This window comes from Priapulus caudatus, unplaced genomic scaffold (assembly GCF_000485595.1).
Source record: "Priapulus caudatus unplaced genomic scaffold, Priapulus_caudatus-5.0.1 Scaffold402, whole genome shotgun sequence".
In the NCBI taxonomy this organism is placed as follows: Eukaryota; Metazoa; Priapulida; class Priapulimorpha; order Priapulimorphida; family Priapulidae; genus Priapulus; species Priapulus caudatus.
The window spans coordinates 18,434-32,393 of record NW_014577463.1 but is presented as its reverse complement, the minus strand read 5'-3'; the positions used below and the strand labels follow the sequence as shown (position 1 = coordinate 32,393).

The window sequence follows — 13,960 nt, the reverse complement described above, 5'->3', positions numbered from 1 at the left end:
GTTTAATTCTTGGCGAAAGTTTATTAATGGCGACGTCATATTACTAATGAAGACGCCCCCCCCGCCCACCTCCCTCTCGTGCCATCGAGGTTCAAACGAGACTAATTCTATGCTAAACAAACACATGCAATACTCTCATGTTGTCACGCAACACATGTGCAAGTATCACGAAAAACGTGGTGCTTGTATGACACACATATAGGAAAGGACAACTACCGGTAGTCTGAATGAATTACCGGGTGTAGCTGATAGTCGTTTATGTTTAATACGCGACAATCGGGAACGGAACGTAGCACCGTAACTAAAATACACGGAACCAGAAATTTCGCTTGTGTAATCATCGTCAATATCTCACAAAATTCTCCGTTTAATCACGTCGTTCTAGACCTTGCGTAATACTACATAGGTTTGTTGGGCTGCTGCCTGTGATGTAGGCAGGCTGATGTGATGAATAAATGGCGAGCATAGACCACATTAGATAGCGTCCGATGCTCGGAAGCCCAAACGACAGTGACCTCAGTAACTATTGGCGATGTAGACTCTTCGCGGTGCTGTGGTTGCTCATGGGAAACGATGGTGGCCGGGGCCTCACCAATCAGGGCGTAGAGTATGCAGCTTCACAAAGGTTTGTGACGGGGATGTTGTTGGTGGATGCCAATCGCACCGTGTGCATGTGCGGCATCAAATGTAGCGAGGATGGTAGGCCGCTGTGTGTGGTGTAGAGAGATGTTAGACCGCTGTGTGTGGTGTAGAGGAGATGTGGCCGCTGTGTGTGGTGGGGTGGAGAGAGATGTAAGCCCGCCGCCTGCGAGTGCGTGTCGTAGAGAGATGTAGCTGTCGGAAGTAGAGCGGCCTGCATGCCGAGTTGTCAATCCGCAATGAGGTTTCCTGAATGACAGAGATACAGTCGCGGCTGGCCTACGTGTCGTGCGTGCGTCAACTGGAGCAGGTTAAGGAAGCAGGACTACGTCATGTACGTGCGACCACGATCGACATGTACAAGACATTGCAGTTTGGCAGTTTCCTGTGGACGAAAAAACTAACACGTGACGGCGGCCTATATAAAAGTATTGTGTTGTTTGGCCCTCACCGGGCCGAGCCGACACTGCCAAAAGAGCGCCGAACTCGGAAAAATAGTTATTGATTTCTTTGTTTTAACACAAATTGTATCAGTGTAGCATTATATAAATCTGTACCGGAGATACAGTTATATGTGACCGCGATAAGCAAACGAGAAAACATTCAACATAAAGGTATCTCCACACAGAGGCATCCTGAGGCATGCAGACACCACGTCTGAAATTATGTGAAACAAGACCCCCCGCCCTCAAAAAAAAGCAAGGGAAGTTGAAACTACCTACCCCAGAACTTTTTTAGCCCTGGCGTCGGATGAGGCAAACAAAGATTTTTTAATTGTGGCTTGAGTGTTCACGTCAGCATTGCAATAACTCGTCGCGAATGCCTGGCTTTGCAGTGATTGGCCCACAACGCCGATGCCATGTCTGATATCCATTACCACACCAGCAAGCCCTTAAGGACACGATGTGCAAGGGAAGCGGCACGAAGTGAGGTGAAAGTGTTTTCAGAATCTCAGTGGATGGGTCTGGTGTTGTTTGGTGCTGGAGAAAGGTTGTGGTGATATACTATGCGTGTGCCTGTGTGCAGGTGTGAGCTCCTTGCTATACATTGTGGCATGCATAGTCCACAGATGGGTAGCTGCAATAGGAACAAATTTCTGCTGCTTGTGGAATCATTTAACATTCCTTGAAAATTTGTGCAAACAAAGTTTGTTGCCTAAACCATGAAATTCTATCATCGTCTCGGACCTATCATAGTAGGATGCTTGGACTACAGGCATGGAAGGACCATCACTTTGAACAGATGAAGAAATCGGGCAAGCTAGTCTCAAATATATTTGAATGGCCCAAGCCACAGCCCAACTGCTTCCTCTCAACCACGTGTACAGACCAACACGAGAAGTGAAGGTCACTGTTACTTCTTAATCAGTTTGATGATTAATCAAATACTGCAAGTGATATCCTAGAGCTTAGAGGTCGAAGAACGGCCCGACCGACCTGCCAAAAAAGGGCCGACTCAAAAAAAAGTTATTGATATTTTTTTTTAACAAATTGTATTAGTGTACATTATATAAATCTGTACTCAATACATTATATGTACCAAGGAAAAGAAACATTCAACATAAAAGGTATCTCCACACAAGCACACCCGAGCATGTAGATACCACGCTGAATTTGTAAAAAGACCCCCCCTCGCCGTAAAAAAAAAGAGCCGACCTACTGGGTCGTGTCAGGGTAAACAAATATCTTTTAAGGACACGATGTGCAAGGGAACACAAAGTATGAAGTGTTTCAGAATCTCAATCGATGGGTTGGTTGTGTGTGCTGGAAAATTTGTGGTATGATACTATGCTTGCCTGTGTGCAGTGTGAGCTCTGCTATACATTTACATGCATAGAGTCACGGTGGTAGCCAATAAAAAATTATGTGCTTGGAATCAACTTCCTTGAAAATTTGCAACAAAGTTTGCTAAACATGAAATTCTAATTAGTTCTCTCTATTATAGGATGTTGGCTACAGGCATGGAAAGGCCATCTTTGAACAGATGAAGAAATCGGGCAAGCTGTCTTCAATATTGAAGGACAAGCACAGCCCAACTGCTTCCTCTCACCACGTGTACAGGACCAACAGAGAAGTGAGTACCCTTACTTTTAATAATTGATGATTAATCAAATCTGCAAGTATATCCTAGAGGTTCGAAGAGGATGCAGGCAAACACCTGCTCGCAACAAGCGATTGTGTGGCTAAATCCCCTCGCTTTTCACCGCGTCCATAACGCGGTGGAATTTGGATCATCGACTGATACGTTCGCTTGTTTCAGAACCGCATCATGTCGCTGCAGTCGTATACGAACCTCGCGACGCTGGTCTCCCGCATCGAGGAGCCGCTGTCCTCGGTCGTGTCGTCAGTTAGCGACGGTGAGTGTGAGTTTGCATTCGAAGGTACGTCTCACCAGCACAGCTGCTTTCGGCTTCCGCTTCCTACAAGCATGGCGATGTCGATGCAATGGCGCAACGCTTGTGCACAGCTTTAAAGTGAGCTCTGTCATTCATGGACGCACACCTAGGACGATTCCTTACACTACATCGAACCCCTGGTTCTACAGCAGGCTGTGTCGGTGCATGCCAACACAGCCGAGGGAGTGAAGAATGGTAGTACATTCGTCTGTGGTATGGCCGTTGTTATTATGTGTGTCGTCTCACTGCGTGATAGGTGCGGTGCGCATGATCAGATTGCAATGTGTTGACATCTGGTGTATACGTAGTCTTCACATGCATCAATTGAATACTTTCACTGGGTGTGGTGAATACTCCTTCACTCAGTGAATGGTTTGGTTTCATATCACGACTATTCGAATCTAGTTCTTTTTAAACACGGCCCACCTCAACGATTCCTTCTGCAGCAAGGTTGTTCTTTTTTGTTTTAATTGCACGTGCAGCAATGCTTTTCGTTGTGCCAACTACTTTTGCATGGTAAAGATTATAATCGTTTTGAAGTAGTTCACCTAGCTTTCTGCAACTGCATCACTGCTTTTGAATTTTTTGATTTAGTTTATGACTGTGGTCCTGATTTTATTACATTACTTGCATGATAGCTGTGACCTTGTCTATGACCTTGCAAATTTACTTGTCTCGAAGAAGCTATAGCTGTTGTTTCGGGGATTGTTTCTCTAAGCTTAAACAGCAATTTTTGTTATGTCGCAATGCTAAAACTCAACAAAAACGTGATTGCCATCAGCAATCATTAAACGCCACTGCTTCTTTGTTGCAGTATTAAAATGCTAGTTTCGCAATTCCAGACCTGTAAAACGTTGTTCTTTCTCGGTTGCGTTGCTGAAACACGATCGTTTTAACAATATGTCGCTATAACACCGTTCGCTTGTCCGTACGTTCTCCGCAGACGAGTACGAAGATGATGACCTGCTCGACGACATGAACTTTGACCTGACCACGCAGTCTGACATGTCGACGCAGTCAGCGCCAGAAGACGGCTCATCGCTACGGCAACGCCGAGACCTCAACGCGAAGCAGACGCTCAGCGAACCGGTCAACTTCACAATCGGTAGCAAGTAGCATTGCAGCAACTGTTGCTACTGCCGCCATGACAGTTAGTGGACGCAGGCGATTCGACGCCATGCAGTAACTGTATAGTAACCAGAGAAGAAACACTGAGCTGAGGTGCGGTTTGATGCGTCTTTACTAAGTTTATGTTCGATCGATGGCAAACTTCTCGCAGAGAAATTCCGCTTAGGAGAGAGACGCGTTAGCGAGTGAAATCTACAATGATGTGTAGGCATTGTATTTTGCACGTTGCATTTACAGTGGTTTGTAATGAAGTTGGTTACCATTTTTAGTCGATTCATTTCCAGTATGCATAGTAGTGCAATGACAGGAACAGAGAAACAGAGAGGTTTAGGGTTCTTTCATCCTCTCCTATTGTGTGCCAAAATGTGTTTGTAGGATTTGATATGTTATGCTCAGGAGCATATGTTGATATTATTGTGAATTGTCAATATTTGCCAGCGACAGTATTTTTGTCACATTGCCAAGTTTCGTTTCAAGCTTTATTGAGCTTATTGCTCGGTTTACTGTGATATTCGCCAACAAAATGGTACCCGAGCTGTTATGCGCATGACAAGGATGTTAAATGTGCTGATACTAGTGTAACATGCTATTTTATCACATGTTAAATGCACTTGTTTGTAAAAATCTTAATGAGAATGGACAGCGATTAGGACAGTGGCCTATGCCATGCCTAAAACATTAGCATGATGTTAACATGATTTTAATTTTGCTTTAACGGGTCCCTCGTGATCTGAACATGGTATAGGGGTAGGTGCTATGGTTTCTTGTTTTCACTTGAGTAGCATTACTTGCGTCACTCGAGTACATGGAGTACAGATATTAAACAACTTTCAGTGTTGCAACAATAAAGATGTAGCTTTGCAGGAAATGGTATATAAAGCAAGTACATTGTTATGAACCATTGAAGTAACCTAGGTTCTGCTTTGGCTATTTACACATAACTTTTTATGTATATGATGTGGAAGATGCATCTGCTATGTAACATTAAAGCAATGTTGCAAAATGGGTAGTCGAGGTTATCTATATGGAACTATATAGAACATCATCAATGCAATTTTATTATATATACTGTATTTTACAAGGTGCTGATAACAAATAAATCCAGAGATACAAGTATTGGCAGTGAGAAGGATCTTTATCTCCCATTCTAATTAAATCCAATTTTAAGCAGAACATCAGTGCCTTTTTGCTATAAGGAATGCAAAGCATGAGATTGCAGTACACAAGAGGTGTGGAAAAATAAGCTGGTAAAATTATATAACATGGCTTGTCCAGGAATGTTAAAATTTATACAGACGATGGCAGATTGTAATCATTGCTCCATGATCAGAATACGAACACCAATCCAGCCTGTTTTGTCTGGTAACCTAATATTTCATATATTCTACTGTGATATGGTCTAGGAATGCATGTTACAGCTAAGGCGACTAGATCTTATGTTGAAACTCTGTACAGTGGTCAAGTGGTGATTACAATCGGCTGTTAGACAAATATACAAGTAACAAAAGATCAGCATGCTGATAGTCAGACCTCATCCTCATTGAGCAGCATGTTTGGGATTCCGTTGTTGATGGGAAACTTCCTTCCCGTTTCTGGACATATCAAGTTTCCGGATATTACCTCCACCTGTAAATAGACGTTTCTGTTGTATAATTCATGACAACATCTATACTTCGATCTGTGCTGGAGAAGAAAATCACAATTCATGTTTTTAAACAACCATCATCTGATACAGGCAACAGATGCGTAATTCATATGATGACAGTTAGCTAATAATAAATTTACCTTTGAGAGACCCTTAAAGCATGGCTGGCATTAAGTTCTGTGCCTTTACCAAGCTCAACACTGACATGCCAACACCAATTTTGTAGATGGTGTGGTAGCAACATATATAGTTTCAAATGCTAACAGACACAGACATCAGCATCTCAAATTTAACTCTACACTACTAGTAGCAAAGTAATTCATCATATATGTGTAAAATGATATACAAGGGCACCACAAACTCCAAAAGGGATACATTACTCTAGGTTCTTTGGATATTTTCAGTTAAAATAGGTAAAAATTACGCTATATAAAAAGTGTTATGGCTGGTTCAACATTCATTGAAATATTTTTTTCAAATGTTTTAAAATTGACAGCTATACCGTTGAATATTTCGAAGTTCAATGTTGTATGACAAACGTTAATGTGTAATTATAGAAATTTGTAAGTATATGCTATTATTTATGCATTTACTATCATAATACTCTAAAATTCTAGGGGAAAGTATCCCTTAAAATGATAAGTTAATAAAGGCATGTATACTTACTTCCATCAATAAATGATGAACCTTTTTCAAAAAGTCCTGATTACTTTCTATATTTTCTGGCAACTCTTTTGGTAAATCTCCAAGCTTCCCAATCTAAAAATGTAAAAAATTACATTAAGGTTTTTATGATTAAATCGCTGTGTTATAAAGCACAGCACTATCGGCCAGTGAAAAAAATACACGGGGGCTCGGGGCGTTATAGCCCCCGAAATGCCAAAAAGTGCCAGTAAATTTGCATAGAGTTTAATGCAAACGAAATTTTAGAGTGCTATTTTCATGCACGCGAGCTTGAAAAGTAGCCCCCGAAAAATACATTTTTTCCCTGCTATCAGCATATATGACGAATAGAGTAAAACGAGACATGGTTTATTTGACTGTGGGTATTGACCGAAGAGCAGCACTAGGAAAATCTGCGGTCTATAGTGACGTACAGAATCAGCAGCTGAACATAACGAGCCCCACTCGAGCTTTGGAATCATTCGGCAAACAAAGTCCGGGTTGTAGTCTACGGCTACTTCCTTCACTTCCGATGCCTAAGAACAAAAAACAGAATGATACGAATAAGACGGGCACCGGTTAACTCGACACATTGGTCAGGTTTGCCGGCGAGGCAAGTTCACTATGGACCAAATAACACAGCTACTACTGTTACATTTCAGAGATACCGAAAACAGTGAAACATACAATGGAAGACCAACATTATATAAGTGTCAGTCCATAACTGACATGTATGGCTCGGTACACATAATCACTGTCTTAGTGTCTTTTTTCCAAGGCTATAAAATAACGCAAGTTACGTATAACAATATAATATTTTAATTTATAACACACACTAGTACTACTACTACTTGGAGTTCAATTTATTATGAATAAAGCAGTAGTCGGCCGTAACATATTCATGTAAAGGTGGGAATATATATGTACACGCAGTGTACTAACACTAATGCTTTACATTAACACTAACAGTAACAGGAGTGAGGACTGTTAGGAGTAAACTCTGGACTACAGCCTAACCCGACCAGGCTGTGTGACTAACGTGAATATACATATTCTAACCCTAGCAATACCGTTTCTTGGAGCTAGACTAGCTCCAAGAAATGGTATTGCTAGGATTAGAATACCTTTTCAAATTCTTGCCCCATAAAAACGTGTAGTTGGCTCGGTATCCAAACATCGACACAGCTAGCGTCACATGTAATAGCTCAAATGAATCTATAAACCTCTGGCTTGCTAGCGGTAACTGGGCGCTACTTATTTAATGAGTTATGCCATATTTTCTGAGTTTAATTAGATGAACACAACAAGAAAGCCGCCATGTCCGCCATGTTCGGTGCGACTAAAATCGGCAATGGACCTGATTTTCACAGTGCATTGGCCTAAACACAAGGCAAGTACATATCTTCGCAATGATAATTATTAAGTTGTTGTAGATTGATGTTTCCTGGTTTTCAATGTTTTAATATTTATATATATATACGAGTATATGATGCTTATTTATGCTCGCGCCAACGCAAGTTGCAACGCTATGGTATGTTATGTCGTTTCGGGTTTTCCGCATTCCGATCGAAAAGCACATGCGCAGTGCAAACATGGCGGTTGGCGATTGGTTGAAATTTACACTGTGCACAGCGAACTGAGATATTCGTTTTAATAACAACGCTGGAATACTATCATAAGGTAAAGGTTATACTTGATATAAAACAAGGCCGAAATGCTTAGATGATTATTTTATTTGAGATATACGTAATTGTTCGGTAGTTTTTGTAGAGGTACACGATTTTCCAATGGATGGATGTCAGGCTGTATATTGACATTAGTCACACAGCCTGGACGTGATGGGCGTCGAAACCAGGGCGCAACCCGATGATTGGCACGCAGTGCCACGCTTAAACAGGCATCGCCCTCCGCCCCTCATCACGCAAGTTTACATCTAATGTATTTCGACAGGAAATTGCTGATCTAACGTTCTGCCGCATCAATCTACTCGTGAACTGTCTTAATCGATAGCTAGTGGCTTGTTAACAAAAATTACGTGCTATTTAGCACGCTGCGCCCTTGAATTTCTTCGTAAATCTGCATTTTAGTGAGACCGTAAGCCCCGCCCATTATTCCTTATACGGCGTGCACGGCAGAGAGCAGCGGGCTGAGCCGAGGGCTTATCCGTTATCTGGCGATTTTCCAGACACATAGTCGCCAGCGCAGTTCGAACGTGTGGGTTACATAAGGTCAACGCGTTAACGCCTAGATTACAGCAGCTGGGCTGGTGGCAGCCTGGTGGTAGGTTAGTATGTACAGTGTATCATGGGTATATGTTTTGCTATTTTATAAAACCACAAGATCATCCGCTGACCGCTGTGGATACGTGCGCCGGGTCTACAATGTGGCGCACGTATCCACTGCGGGCAGCGCTTCATACCTCAACATCTCCGCGGTCGCGTGCGCATATATCCCCTGGAACAGTGCGTGTTGTCAGCGCCGCTCAGCGCCTCATGATCTAAAGCCAAGCTGTGCAACGCAAACTTGTATCATGTCTCACTGGTTGGGTTAGGAGCTAGACTACAGCCTAACCCGACAAGGCTGTGTGACTAACGTCAATATACACAGTCAGTATTCTAACCCTAGCAATACCGTTTCTTGGAGCTAGACTACGGGGAGTACAGCCAAGCCATTCGGCATTCACTCACTCACTACTCAGTCACTGTTTCATAAACATTTACTACTTAGTTTCTTACCACAATTCCTAGTGGGTAGCCCTTCACCACCCCTTTCATGAATTTAGAAGTTAACATATTATGTGTCAACAGCTTCATTTTTACTTATGATGGTAATTAACTAACGATAAACGTTGAAATCGTACAGCGAAGCATGCGAAAACAATTCGCCTCTCCTGAATCATGTATGAACTTAGACTGGTACTCGCTCCCACCTCGATTACTCGATGAGCCTAAGCCACTGGCCTAAACCGAGAGGTGGGATCGGGAACCAGTCTAGTATGAACTAAAATCAAAAGTAAAATAAATTCTATGCATTTACTAACATGTATATGTAATAGGTGCAAAATATTATTTAATGCACATATTTAACAGTAACAATAAATTTTATTATGCGAATAGCGATATAATTTTAAGTGCGAGAATGTATATGATGCGTCCTACGTCTAACGGGGTAGGTTTTTACATGGCGGCGCCCATTACAAACCGCATTAGTGCACCGCTATCGCGTGACAATGACAATGGTAAAACAACTACTCTAGCACCGGCATTTTAAATAAATAATGAAGATGTGGGGACGTGTTTGTTAAACTGTAATGTCGACCAGTCAGCAAAGCTCGAAGTTTCAGTCTAAACCATCCTTCACGAGCGATATAGAGTTTTGTTCGGAGTGCGGAGCAATCTTGCCTCTTCCTGGACGCGACGACGTAGTCGTATGCAGAGTTTGTAGCTACGCAATTGACGTGACAGGTAAGCGCCGCCTATAGATGCCCTTCTGATAAACAATCAATCAAGATTAGTTATGTGGTGATAGAGGCTTATCGGTCGGTCACTAGCTGCCACTGGCAGTGGTTGATGATCACGATAATCATAGCCATAGCATAGGCATTCAATCATCATGTTTTACTTGTTTATTCTATATACTAGGTACTATATATAACACGTGTTGCCCTGCAATCTGACAACGAGCGAGGCGGGCGCCTCCGCTCGAATCTCACCTGCCACGTCAGAAATTTATCCAAAAACCACCGCCTCGCTTGAGACGAAAATTACTTGTTCTTCCCCATCAATAACCACACGTTATTGACCAGCGTTCGAAATTAGTGCCGACCCCGGACGCCCGAGCCACTCAAATTTTTTTGTACTGTCGGCCACCATCTCGCCTCTCCGAAACTAGACCGGCACCTTTTCCCTCATATTACGCTGAAATACTACGGTTATCGCAACGGCAGTTTAGACAGACTTGTAAACGGGGAGCGCATTCTAATTACCCCTCTGGTTCCTGAACGAGACGGATATCCAAAACATCTCGACTGAGAGGAATGGACTCCCTCATTGCATGATCGCGCATCACGAACAAAACCTCGTGACAGTCTATAGAAATCGATTGCGGCTGTAGCGTAGCCTAGTGTTTAATACCCGCATAACAATATAGTTTATATGTTCGTGCAGGGGCTTACTCATGGGAGTGAGGGCAACGACCCTGCTAACGCACTTAATCACCGATCGCATACTGAATTCGGCCCAATTTTCTTACTAGAAAGTCGACTATTTTTATATCATTTAGATATCTAAGAGTCAATGAAACTGATATACTTCAAGATTCATGCACTTTTAACTTTGCGATCTATGCGGCACGCATTGATCCATGCTGGGTACCCGAGACTGCCGAGGAGAAACGAAAGTAAAACCTTTCCCCAGACAGCTTGTTTGTTCCTTTTGACGACTGAAAAAGGATTTCCAAGAGTCCTCATATACAGTGTTCAGAATATTGGTGAATCGCACCAAATTGCATCCTCTTCCTTAAAAAAAAAAATTTGGGTCAAGCATGCCCCGGACCCCTCTCGCATGGCGAGTCCCCCCTGCTGTTTTGCCAATTGGCTCGCTTCTCTGGATTGTGGCAAGCGCACCAAAAAATTTGTTACTCGCCGCCTGTGGGTGGGCCTCGCTGACCTTTTTGGCGAGGGGAAACACTGTATATATATTACGATATACATAAACGCAACCTGCAGTGGCCACCGAGAGCGTACTCTCCCTTCTCTGCTCTCCACCTGCCTCTGTTCCCGTACCTTTGTCACGGCAGCAAATGTCTGGAGAGACTTTTGTAGCTCCAGCTGCTTTGTCAAAGTAGCCTGTTAGTGGGCAAACTTTTGACTCAGAGTTACTGATATTGAAAAGTGAATAGCATATTGTAGTTTTTAGAATGTGTACATTGTCATACAAAAGCGGAATCATCAAACTGCTAAATCTTATTAAGCTCTTATAACTTTCAGAGTTTGCTAAAATAGAAATCAACACAAAAATTGTATTCAACGCCCGTGAAGAAAAACAAGGGACAACTCACTCATCCCAGGACATTGCAGGGCCATTGGTATGGTCAATGATTTTGATACGATTCAGTTTCCTGTAATTATAGATTCACTTCATACAAATATATTACAGGATGGGTTTTACTTTCACATAAATTTGAATTGTGTATTGCTTGCTAATATTCTTTTTAAATATAATGTATTGCTGTGCTAAGCAAATCAAGAATCGTGTGGTAAAGTTGTGTGTTGTGAAATTTAGTCTTATTTCTTTTAGGTTGATAGAAAATGTTCCAAATGTGGGCATGAAGGAATGACATACACCACCAGACAGACTAGATCAGTAGATGAAGGCCAGACTGTTTTCTATTCCTGCCCTGCTTGCAAGTTAGTAAACGTCGTCGTCACATAAGTAGCTTTTTCGAAAACTGCACCTCTCACTGTTTTTCTATCACTCTTAGTTTCTGTGCAATTGACCATCGGTTTTACGAGTAAAGCAACGATTTTCATCATATATACCTTTAGACATGTTTTACTATTTTATGGAAACGTCAGGTTCTTATTTACAGTTTTTTTCCCCGTTTTTAGCACTAAAGAGACGGAATACTCCTAAGGCACCGATAGCTGAGTAAGACTGTAGACATTCTGAGGTAACTGTAGACATTCACAAACGTGCGCAGTCGTTCGCTCCTCGGAATAGCGCCACAAGAAATAGAACCATGAAGACAACGCTGAGCATCTGTGTTCCCGGACAGCGGCTTTGCCGGGCCGACGACAGCCACGCTGCTGGTAGCGGCACGTACGTACGAAATGGCTTCATCTACGCGAGTCTCGCAGGATACATTTGCGAGAGCGCCGGTGAGAGCGGCAGCACTGTCACAGAGGTCCGCCATGACGCCGAGCGCAGCGCCATGCCATACGTCGGCGCCATCGTCACGGCAACCGTGACGCACGTCAACCCGCGCTTCTGCAAGTGCCTCATGCTGTGCGTCGGCGAGAGCGCGCTGCGGGAGGCGTTCCGCGGGCAAGTGCGTCGCGAGGATGTGCGCGCGACCGAGAAGGACCGCATCGAGATGTACCGCTGCTTCCGGCCAGGTGATGTCATCCTCGCCCGTGTCTTGTCGCTAGGCGACCAGTACTCCTACTTGCTGACGACGGCCGAGAACGAGCTCGGGGTCGTGATCGCACGCGCGGAAAACGGTGGCGCCCCCATGATCCCGATCAGCTGGACGGAGATGCAGTGCCCAAGCACGTTCGCAAAGGAGAGCCGAAAGGTGGCGCGTGTGGCACCCCCGTCTGCCGTTACCATCGCTGCTCCCGCGGACGTGACTACGCCGTCGTAGCCAGTATGCAAACCATATCACAAGAGTGTCGCGCGACATCTGTTCATGCTTTCGTATTCGTGCGGTCTATATAGGCGGTGATGATTTCGAAATGTTAAAAGTGGACACATTTCATGTTTGTTCACAGAGATATCATATAAAATAATACAAATAAAAACAATTATTAAAGTGAGGCCAAGTTATGTAATATTTTTATATGGACTATATGTAATGTGGTTTTATAAAAATCATAAGATTTTTGGAAATGATTAGCATATGCACATTCTCAATTAAAGTCAATTCTGAGTTTGTAGCAGTGTAATAGTACATCTATAAATAGAACCTAGGATTTACTCCTGATATCATGAAGCGCACATAAACATATTACTTTATTCCATTTTCTGCTTATTTATTTCATGCAGGCACTCTCTTCGCGGCATAGCACTTATGCTGTCATTGACATAAACATGTAAAATCCCAAACGAAGTACTTGGTGTATTTACTGCATATCACATGTGTGTAACCAATAGTAGGTAATAGATAACTATTAGTATTATTTACTCTTCATATCATTAACGTACGTATGACGGTATGTGTATGGACGTGAATTTATTTTCTTACACTGTGGTGTTATTTCTCACAATCTCGGCAGATGGCGCTGCATGTAAGTGGCGTGATCACTGTCAATAAACATGTCCTCAAGTTCGTCGCTATACACGGAAATATTTGGAGTTGTTTGCGTTGTTTTGGCGCTGATCAAAACAGCGCAATGTTATAAGCCAGTAATAATTATTCACGGAATTCTCGACAGCCCAGACGAACTCGTCGGATTGAAAAAAAACATTGAAGAGGTAAGTTATTTCCACCGTCGAACAGTGAATGACTCGTTACGACTTTACTTTACGTCTTTAGCCTGTGTAAGTGTGGCAGATATAACTTATAAGGTCTATCATCCCCCTGACCTCTGTTTGACCTGGCTCGTTTAACTATTTCTGACTAATATATATATAGGGTTAGGGTTAGTCAGAAATAGCTAAACGAGCCAGATCAAACAGAGGTCAGGGGGATGATAGACCTTACGAGCGTAAGTTGATGATACATTGAATCATTGATAGATACGCCCTTAGCAAGATCAAATATGCCCTCAC

The 13,960-nt window shown here is 42.8% G+C and overlaps 5 protein-coding genes across 5 annotated transcripts in view; 4 read left to right on the top strand and 1 right to left on the bottom strand.

Annotated features, from left to right (window-relative positions):
• Positions 1-5,278, top strand: part of LOC106809987 (patatin-like phospholipase domain-containing protein 7) — a 39,419-nt gene extending 34,141 nt beyond the window's left edge. Inside the window, 4 exon segments of the mRNA XM_014813239.1 lie at positions 884-1,072; positions 2,584-2,712; positions 2,899-2,995; positions 3,978-5,278. Of these exon segments, the coding sequence (XP_014668725.1) occupies positions 884-1,072; positions 2,584-2,712; positions 2,899-2,995; positions 3,978-4,150 (588 nt within the window). The 3' untranslated portion in view covers positions 4,151-5,278.
• Positions 5,212-9,385, bottom strand: LOC106809997 (multifunctional methyltransferase subunit TRM112-like protein). Its single transcript, XM_014813251.1, has 4 exons — positions 9,206-9,385; positions 6,905-7,006; positions 6,474-6,566; positions 5,212-5,788 (listed from the first exon to the last, which is right to left on the bottom strand). The coding sequence occupies exons 1-4, from the start codon at positions 9,281-9,283 to the stop codon at positions 5,687-5,689; spliced, it is 375 nt and encodes a 124-aa protein (XP_014668737.1). The 5' UTR covers positions 9,284-9,385; the 3' UTR covers positions 5,212-5,686.
• Positions 9,386-9,634: 249 nt separating this feature from the next.
• LOC106809996 (DNA-directed RNA polymerase I subunit RPA12-like) lies at positions 9,635-12,170 on the top strand. The gene is made up of 4 exons (XM_014813250.1): positions 9,635-9,934; positions 11,458-11,555; positions 11,768-11,877; positions 12,079-12,170. Exons 1-4 carry the CDS (start codon positions 9,781-9,783, stop codon positions 12,101-12,103), a joined length of 387 nt encoding a protein of 128 aa, XP_014668736.1. The 5' UTR covers positions 9,635-9,780; the 3' UTR covers positions 12,104-12,170.
• Positions 12,171-12,197: 27 nt separating this feature from the next.
• LOC106809994 (exosome complex component CSL4-like) lies at positions 12,198-13,006 on the top strand. The gene has a single exon (XM_014813245.1). It carries the CDS (start codon positions 12,210-12,212, stop codon positions 12,831-12,833), a length of 624 nt encoding a protein of 207 aa, XP_014668731.1. The 5' UTR covers positions 12,198-12,209; the 3' UTR covers positions 12,834-13,006.
• A 303-nt stretch (positions 13,007-13,309) lies between these two features.
• Positions 13,310-13,960, top strand: part of LOC106809993 (lysosomal thioesterase PPT2-A-like) — a 3,528-nt gene continuing 2,877 nt past the window's right edge. The window contains exon 1 of the mRNA XM_014813244.1: positions 13,310-13,663. Within this exon, the coding sequence (XP_014668730.1) occupies positions 13,505-13,663 (159 nt within the window). The 5' untranslated portion in view covers positions 13,310-13,504. The remainder of the gene's footprint in view (positions 13,664-13,960) is intronic.

Excerpts from the sequence above, each read along its gene's own strand:
- LOC106809997 (XM_014813251.1), bottom strand. The coding sequence starts at position 9,283 with ATGAAGCTGTTGACACATAATATGTTAACTTCTAAATTCATGAAAGGG. Across the intron at positions 7,007-9,205 it reads GCTACCCACTAGGAATTGTG|GCATCGGAAGTGAAGGAAGT; the intron begins GTAAGAAACTAA and ends TTTTGTTCTTAG. Across the intron at positions 5,789-6,473 it reads TTCATCATTTATTGATGGAA|GTGGAGGTAATATCCGGAAA; the intron begins GTAAGTATACAT and ends GTCTATTTACAG.
- LOC106809996 (XM_014813250.1), top strand. The coding sequence starts at position 9,781 with ATGTCGACCAGTCAGCAAAGCTCGAAGTTTCAGTCTAAACCATCCTTC. Across the intron at positions 9,935-11,457 it reads CTACGCAATTGACGTGACAG|AGTTTGCTAAAATAGAAATC; the intron begins GTAAGCGCCGCC and ends TATAACTTTCAG. Across the intron at positions 11,556-11,767 it reads AGGACATTGCAGGGCCATTG|GTTGATAGAAAATGTTCCAA; the intron begins GTATGGTCAATG and ends TATTTCTTTTAG.
- LOC106809994 (XM_014813245.1), top strand. The coding sequence starts at position 12,210 with ATGAAGACAACGCTGAGCATCTGTGTTCCCGGACAGCGGCTTTGCCGG.